Raw genomic sequence first — 7,928 nt, 5'->3', positions numbered from 1 at the left:
TCTGGAAAAGCCTAAGTCCTTGTCTATCGTGTGAGGATGCAGCACCAACATGGTGCCCGTTCTTCCGGGTTTGCAGAGGGCCACCTTGAACCTCTTGAGCTGTGAGAACAGAAATTTCTTGTTGTTGGAAGCATGCAATCTGGCATGCTTTCTAGTGGCAGCTGAGTAGACCAATACCCTGGTAAATGGCCAGAAGAGCTTCCCAGGAATCTCATGGGAGGGAGCTAGAGAGCCATTAAACAGCTTGCCCAAGGCTGTCTCAACATGGATTTGTCTAAAAAACTAGTTATGTCTGTGGCCCACAGAAGCCAAGGCATTCCCCCAGCTGTGAGGCAGAGGTGGCCCATTATACATTATAAATGGCAGTTAAAACTGAGTTCCTATTTGTGAAGTGCCCCAGATGGCATGTGGCCTCTGCCTGACTCCACCATTGTGTTTGCGTTCATTGTTACCATTGTCTGGTGTGGACCTCTGGGCTCTGGCATGCCGTGACTATTGCCACCTTGCAATCAGAGCAGCTGTGATTACTCATAAGCGACTTTTACGAGACTGACTTTTACCCACCTAAGATTCTCTTATGGAATGGGAGGGGGCAAGAGGACTCACAAGGTTCATGGAGTTCTCAGTCCTTCCGGAGGATATGTAAGTGCGTAACAGTTGCTGGAGAGAGCATGTGTTACGTTGGTGGTGGTGTATCTGCCTGCTAGTTGCCCATGCTCCTGTGAGTAATTTCAATTAAACTCATTGATTCTCCAAGCTGGATTTGGATGGAGCTGTTTCTTTGTTCTGTGATTGCTCTCTCTCTGGGGAACAGAAATGGCTTCCTAGGTAAAGCCATGCAACACTGTCCTGCTGCAGTGCCCACTGGATTTCGCTGCTAGCTTGCCTATAGTTCCTCTCCTCCTGTGAATCGTGTTGTCACGTGTCCCTTCCTCCCTCTTTCTGTCTGCTGTTACAGCTCCCTGGGGCAGGTAAACCCTTGAGTCAAGGGGTTAGCAATGGGATTTTCACCTAGACTCTAAGAATCACAGCTGAAGGGCAAGGTCCACGTGTGGCCAATCTCAGTCCTGTTCTGTTGGACCTCATGTAAACAGAAGATGCTGGACAGGGGAAAGGAGACAGGTACAGGGAGGGGAATCACTGAGTGACGGAGATGAGGGAGCAGCCAGGTGTCTGATGGAAGGGGTGCAGTGTTTGATGTCTTTTCCCAGTAATCACAGGACTAGCTGGACTTCCGGTTCCATAGTCCCTAGCTTACCTACGGCACCATTCCATGAGGGGACCCTGTGTTCATGGATGAGTTCAGTGGTGTCTGCCTTCGGCCTGTGCCCTTAAATCAAGTGGTTCCTCAAATCACACTGTTAGGGGCTGGTTTATAACAGCTCAGGCCTCATAGGACTTTTTTGTATCTTTGCTCTTATGTTCTCAAATTGATTGTTTTTTAATCCCTTGGAATCTAAGCTCATCCCTTGGAATCAATCCCAGATCCAGCTTTGCTGGGATTTAACTCCAAGACCAGCTGATACTCTCACTTCGGCATTTCTTCGTCCCAGAGCCTGGCCTAATTCTTCCCCTGCCAGTAGTGTGGCAACCAGTAGTTCAAGATTTCTGGAGGTTGGCTCGTAGTCCAAGAGTGTGAAGTGACTCTAGTAGCCTGTCTTTCCTGTTGTCCTTGTCCTGCCCCCTGGGTGTCACCCTTCGGAACACGCCCTGCCTCATCCCTGAGACTCGCCCCCACCCCCAACTTTCTCCTGCTTCCCCTGCCTTGTTTCATTCGAGGCTGTAGACATGTCTGCTCTTCTGAGGAACGGTGACCAGGTTGGATTTTAGGCCTCACTCACCCTCGTGACCCTTAAGCAATGAACCCAGCAGCCCACATATGGCAGGTGCTGTGGGAAGGATGGATCTCCTGCCACACAGATGGGCAAGGCCTGTATATGGTGGCCTCATCTCAGTTCTTCCACCTTTTTACTCCTACTAAGTACCCCTGACTCATACATACCCCACATCAAACCAGTACCCAGGCTTTGCACAGGGTCACGTTTGACTTAGCAAATGAACTTTCTGTCCCTTAAAACCCCTTGTGGAGCAAGGCCCAGTCTGATTCCCAGGGAACGCAACTGACCACTGTTCTTGCAGAACCCTGGGGGCAAGTCTGGCCTTATCTTTTTCTCCTTTTTGGCTCCTTTATTTTAGAGACAACAAGTGGAAGCAGGAAGCATCCCTCTAGGGTCTCGGCCTCTCCTATTTCCTATCTTCCGGTTTCATTGTAGACAAATAACTACAGGGTCTAGTTGCAAGCTTTAGGGGATGCACTGTCTCCAGCTTGGCCTTGCCCTTGGTGGTAATTTCTTAGACTCTTGTTTGGGCTTCCCTGTCAACCACTAGAACATCCAGAGGACCCCAGTTCTCAGATTCTGCAGCAGAACCCTTGACAGTGATTCCCCTCTGAAGGTCAATATGAAATGGATTCCTGAAGGGATCACATCCTCTGGTTGAGGACAAATACTAGAAGACACGTTCCTCCTGGAAATAGCTCTTTACTGGATCAGTGATACTGTGTTGCATGATATTATCATATGTAGACAGGACAATTATTTTGCAGGGGGTAGGTGGGTCGTGCAAGCCCGTTGCACACTGATATTGAGGAGGAAGGTGGCACAGAGGCTGTGAGCAGGAAGAAGACATGTCTCTGAGGCAGTGCAAGGGAGGAGATAGCTCTAAGTCTGCTGGAGTCTGAAGGAGCAGGGCAGCCTTACAGAGAGTGAGTCAAGATAATGCAGGCCTTTCCCAGCATCCCTTTCTGCCAGTGTATGCAAGAAGTTCATGAAAGATGAGAAGCAACGTCAAAGGCTCCTTGTGCATGTTCAGGCTCTTTCCTGGCCTAGTCCAGCTTGCTGCTCACGTGGGAAAGTGCTCCAGTCATCTTAGGTCATGGTGGGGTGAGGTCAGTGTGCATCTGTGGGTAGGACAGCCAAGAGTAGGAGGCAAGAGCCACCCTGTTATCAGGGGTAGACCCTGCTACAGCTTCTTCCTCCCTGGCCACCGCAGAGAAGCCCCACTGGGAACACGCATGGCAGCCTAGGTTGAACAAGGGGTGGCGTTGCAGAGAAGCTTCATCCCTGCCTTGTCCTCCCACCTCCACCCCTGCGGTCCTCCTGGGAGCTGGATAGCAGGCAAGCAGAATGTTCTGGGACCTGCAGGGCCTCTCCCTGCAGATGACACTCTGCTTGGGTTCTTTCCAGGCCACTCCTGCGATGTGGAGGTAAGATGAAGAAGAGGAAGAAGAGCTTTCTGGACGTGTGAATCAAAGCCCCCTGAACTTGTCAGGGGCACACCATGCACAGGACCTGAGAATGCCAGGCAGGCAGAGTTCTCCTGCCCTGTATGGAGCAGGGCACCTCCCTGTGACTCTGTTCCCATGGCTGTTGGGAGAGGCTCCCTGGAGTCTCATCTATAATGCCCCATTGGTTTCCCCTGGATGTTTTCAAGACCAGCAAGATGCTGTTGGCTAGCGTGGGTGTTAAGTGCCTGCAGACACTGGAGCTAGTTACCATTGAAGAGATCCAAGACAGCCTTCCCCAGGTAGCCACCTCCCCAGCAGGCCATCATGGGACAGGGGGTCGGTCTTCTTCCCTTTCCTCCTAACCAGCCATGGAAACCCAGTAGCCCGCCCCCTGTCCAGCAGAGAAACGGGGGTGGGGGGGGGGTGGGCAGTGAGCTGTTTTCTTACGGCACAGTCATTATTGGGGAGCTTAAGGCTACACAGTCAGTTTTAAGAGAGACATCTTTACATCAGGATCAAACAATGATTGTCTGTAGACAGTAGGTCCTTTTGGGTGCTTTCTCTGACCCCCCTCCCCAACCTATATTGCAGCATCAGGCCAAAGACCTTCTTCAGTAGGGGCTGTGGTTCCCTGGAGGGCCTGGAGGCCCAGGTAATCCAGGGGGACCCTGGATACCTGGTTCGCCCTTAGGCCCTGTGGCTCCACGTTGGCCTGGTGACCCTGTCTTTCCTGAAATCCCTGGCTTTCCCTGAGGCCCCGAGGGTCCTGGAGACCCTCGGGGTCCCTCCGGCCCTGGGGGCCCTACATCTCCTTTGGGGCCTGGCTGCCCCCTTGGCCCTCCAGTTCCAAAGCTGCCCTTTGAGCCTTTGTATCCTTGAAAGCCTCGGGGGCCAGCTGGCCCTCTTTCTCCCATGGGTCCTGGTTCCCCAGGCTGCCCCTGAGGACCCTGAGGTCCTGGGGGCCCCAGGCTGCCAGAATCCCCTTTAGGACCTCTGTTTCCAAGAGGTCCTTTTATGCCTGCATCTCCTTTGAGTCCTCTTGGTCCTGGAGGTCCGGGGACACCTAGGGTTGGATAGAAGAGACAGGTCACTCATGAGGTACAGGGACAGTGGAGGCTCAGACAGAAGCTTGGTCCAGGGCTGCCATCGCTGGACTATTAGGTAATCGCTTTACTCTTGCTGGAGCGGGTTAGACCAGTAGGTTCTATGCAACATGTATTAGTGTACATGGGCCTGGTGTACTGCTAGTTCTGGTGTCCTAGTTCTGACATCCAGGCTCTCCTGAAGCTTCACACACAGCTAACAGGACAGAGTGTAGGGCTGTGGGGAGTAGGGGAGGCAGGGGGAGGGTGCGTGGTAATCCAGGATGCTCTCATCCTGCCCTAGGGCAGCCTGACTTTCTATACTTCCGGTGGGTTTTGAGTGCTGTTTTCACACCCTGCCCTACCTTCTGTGACCTCCTGGGCCTCTGGCATCAGGGACACGGAGGAAAAAGGGGAAGAAAGTAAGGCAAGGCCCATCTCCCAGAAGCATCCCAGAGAAGGGCTGCCTCTCCAGGAGGTCCACTCTAACCACTCCAGCCTCTCCCATGAGTCCCTGCGGCTGCTGCTTTCTGAGCCTTTAATCGGCCCAGAGAAATCAGCGCAGCGAACGCCAGCGCTGGATGTGTATCTCATGGACTCTGGGAAAGCAGTCTCAGAAAGACAACAGGTCATTTCTTACATCTTAGCACCGGGCATAGAGCCTGGTCGGCAGTCAGGAGAGCTCGGCGCTTGTGAGAAGAGGCCGTCTCTCCATCTGCGGGCCTCTATTATAGGACCGTGAGGAAGAGGCGTGACTTGCAGTGTGGAGGCCATGCGGGGAGTCAAGTGGCCTCCCACCCCGCTACCTGTCTGAGTAAGTCTGAGAGTCACCACCTCTCAGATCTATACCAACTCTGAGGATACTCGGCAGAGAGTAGCTGCCACTCCGCCAGGGACGTGTAGAATGCCTTAAGGCTACAGGTGACAGAGCGTGGTCTGAGATGAGGACAATTGTGGAGTAAAGAGCTCCAGCTATCGCGGAGACGAGGCTTGGTGCGGACCTAGCTCTTTTTGGCGGTCTCTGTGTGGCTGAGGGGCAGGGTTGATGGGAACTGTGGGTCCCACAGCCTGACTCAGATCCCCATGAGAACTCTGCTGGCACCCCCACCGCTTTGCAATGAGGTGTCCAAGGTTTGTCAGCTGGGTGGGGATCTAGTCCAGGTCCTTCAACCAAAACCTGGAGAGTGAAGTGAGATCCCATGGGTAGGCTGCGGACTGGTCCAGTTGGTAAAATGCTTGCTGTTTTGAGGATCTGAGTTCAATTCCCAGAACTGGTGGAAAAAAAGGGGGATGGGTGGGTATGGTGGCCTGTGCCTAGTACTGAGGGCTCGGAGGTGGGGGGCGATTGGAGACAGGTGGATCCCTTGAGTTGGCTAGCTAGCCCACCTAGCCTAATTGTCAAACTCCAGGCTAATGAGAGACCCTGTCTCAAAAAAATAAGGAAGATGTCTCCTAAGGAACAAAACCTGAGGTCCACACACATCTGTACACACAAATGGACCCACAAGGACCTCTCTCTGTGTCTCTGTCTCTGTCTCTGTCTCTGTCTTTGTCTCTCTCTCTCTGTCTCTCTCTCTGTCTCTCTGTCTCTGTCTCTGTCTCTCTCTCTGTGTGTGTATGTGTGTGTGTGTGTGTGTGTGTGTGTGTGTGTGTGCAAAATGCTAAGAGCTTCTGGAGTGGAGACTAGAACTCAGTGGGGTCTTTGAGGGAAAGGATGATGTGTCTTGAGAGCTGAGAGCTCTCTAAGTTGTCAGAATCTTATCTGTGGTCCTGGATCACCTTCATCCTGGCTGATGTGACCCCCACTACCCCTTGCTTCCTAACCTCTGCTGTTCCCTGCATCCTTCTCAAAGTGTTTCTATGCGGAACCAGGTCAGTGAATATCTATTATGACCTAAACTGGAACCAGAGCCTGGACAGCCAGCCCCACAAGAGCCAATAAAAACCTTCAGTCAGCTACCGACACCGCCTGCCATGGGACGCTGCTCCGCCTCAGCTCACGTGGCATGCCAGCAGAGGCGCTCGGGGGCTGAGGACAGCTGGTGGGTGATGGTCACCGCCTGGCCCTTTTAGAGAAACCAGGAGACAGGAGCTGCCCTTTTATTCCCAGAGAGTCCCTCACTGCACAGTTACCAGCCCGGCACAGGCCCACACTGGTGCCCACCCAGGGTCCACCTCCCCCAGCCTGGCAGGTCTCTCTGGGAACTGGCAAAATCACAGTGCCTGTCCTTATTCTGCTCCTGGCATCTGGACCAGCTGAGATTTGGAGAAGCAGAGGGCCATTCAGCAGTGGAGAGGCCCTGTGAGGCTGTGTGGCTGATGGAGCAATGCTGGGCAATCCTTCCCCCTTCCAGAACTCAGAGTTCAGCGGAGAGCTGTACTAAATATCGTTCGTAGTTGAGTTATTTAACACATACAGCCTTAGCTGTCCTTAATATAACTTTGCACAACTGAATGTCAAAGTGCTCTGTGGCTCTACAGTCCCTTCTCCTGACTCCTAGCCCCGTTACTAGGTGGGGACTTGCATCATGCCTCTGTCCCTGATCCTTCTTGGGAATTCCTTTGGGTTGGTCCTCCACCTGTCTGGGAACAGGCTGTCCTAGGGGCTTCTCCAAGTCCTCTATCTCTCCACTCTTTTTGACTTTGGATGTAAGTGACTGCACCCCACGTCCAGTCTGAGCATCTCATGATAACAAGGGTGCTGTGCCCTGCCCCCACCCAGGCCATCTGATAAACCTCGCCTTCTCCTTGGGGCTCATTTTCTCCAGTGCCCAGAGGAGCTCAGCAGCCACTGAGTGTATCTAGGGCCTCCATGTCAGCAGCAAAGGAGAAAAGGCAGAGCCAAAAGTCTGCCCTCTCCGCCACACCACCACTCATTCCCTGGGCATCTTTCCAGGGCAGATCCAAGCCTTCTTTCCCCGAGGGAGGAGTGTGTGCCCATCATGCTTGGGGTAGACAATTGGGCAGAAGCCTCAGCCTTGGTCGGACCACCCATTCTGTCGTGCCAAGCTTGAGTACAAGGAGGACCCGGGAGAGAAAGTCCGCCTCTTTCTCTGTGCACACTCTTGGGGCCACCGCTGCAGCTCTGCCTCTGAGAACCCAGATGAGTCCACGGCAGCATCAGGAGGACCAAGTACCAGGCCCCTCTACCAGGCTTCCTCCCCCAGCTACCCCTTCTGCCCCTCAGCAACCTCCAAAAGGGATGCATGGGTCTCTTCCACCCAGTTTGGAGCTGTCTGAAGAGGGAGGCTCTAGAATCCTTCTCTGAGGAGCACCGAGGGGTCTGTAAAGTGTAGAGAGAGCCAGGCATGGTGGTGTACAGCTATAACCTGAGCCCTTGGGAAGCAAAGGCAGGAGGACAGGGAGTTCTGGGCTATCCTGGGCTACATAGAGTCTGGACAGCTAGATAATAAGAACTTGTCTCAAGAAACAGCACTTGCCATCATGTGCAAGGTCCTGGATTCTATCCTTGGTCCCTCCATTAAAAGAAAAAAGGGGATGGGCGCTCAGAAAGGCTCCTTTCTTAGATGCTCAGATGAGTCAGAAGAATTGTGGGGCAG

The 7,928-nt window shown here is 53.2% G+C and overlaps 1 protein-coding gene across 1 annotated transcript in view; it reads right to left on the bottom strand.

Annotated features, from left to right (window-relative positions):
• Positions 1 to 2,524: 2,524 nt before the first annotated feature.
• The window catches only part of Scara3 (scavenger receptor class A member 3), a 34,646-nt gene continuing 29,242 nt past the window's right edge, over positions 2,525 to 7,928 (bottom strand). Inside the window, exon 6 of the mRNA XM_028890020.2 lies at positions 2,525 to 4,349. Within this exon, the coding sequence (XP_028745853.1) occupies positions 3,898 to 4,349 (452 nt within the window). The 3' untranslated portion in view covers positions 2,525 to 3,897. The remainder of the gene's footprint in view (positions 4,350 to 7,928) is intronic.

Source organism: Peromyscus leucopus, chromosome 9 (genome assembly GCF_004664715.2).
Source record: "Peromyscus leucopus breed LL Stock chromosome 9, UCI_PerLeu_2.1, whole genome shotgun sequence".
Classification (NCBI taxonomy): Eukaryota; Metazoa; Chordata; class Mammalia; order Rodentia; family Cricetidae; genus Peromyscus; species Peromyscus leucopus.
The sequence above is the reverse complement of the archived record's forward strand: the minus strand, read 5'-3'. Positions and strand labels throughout refer to the sequence as shown.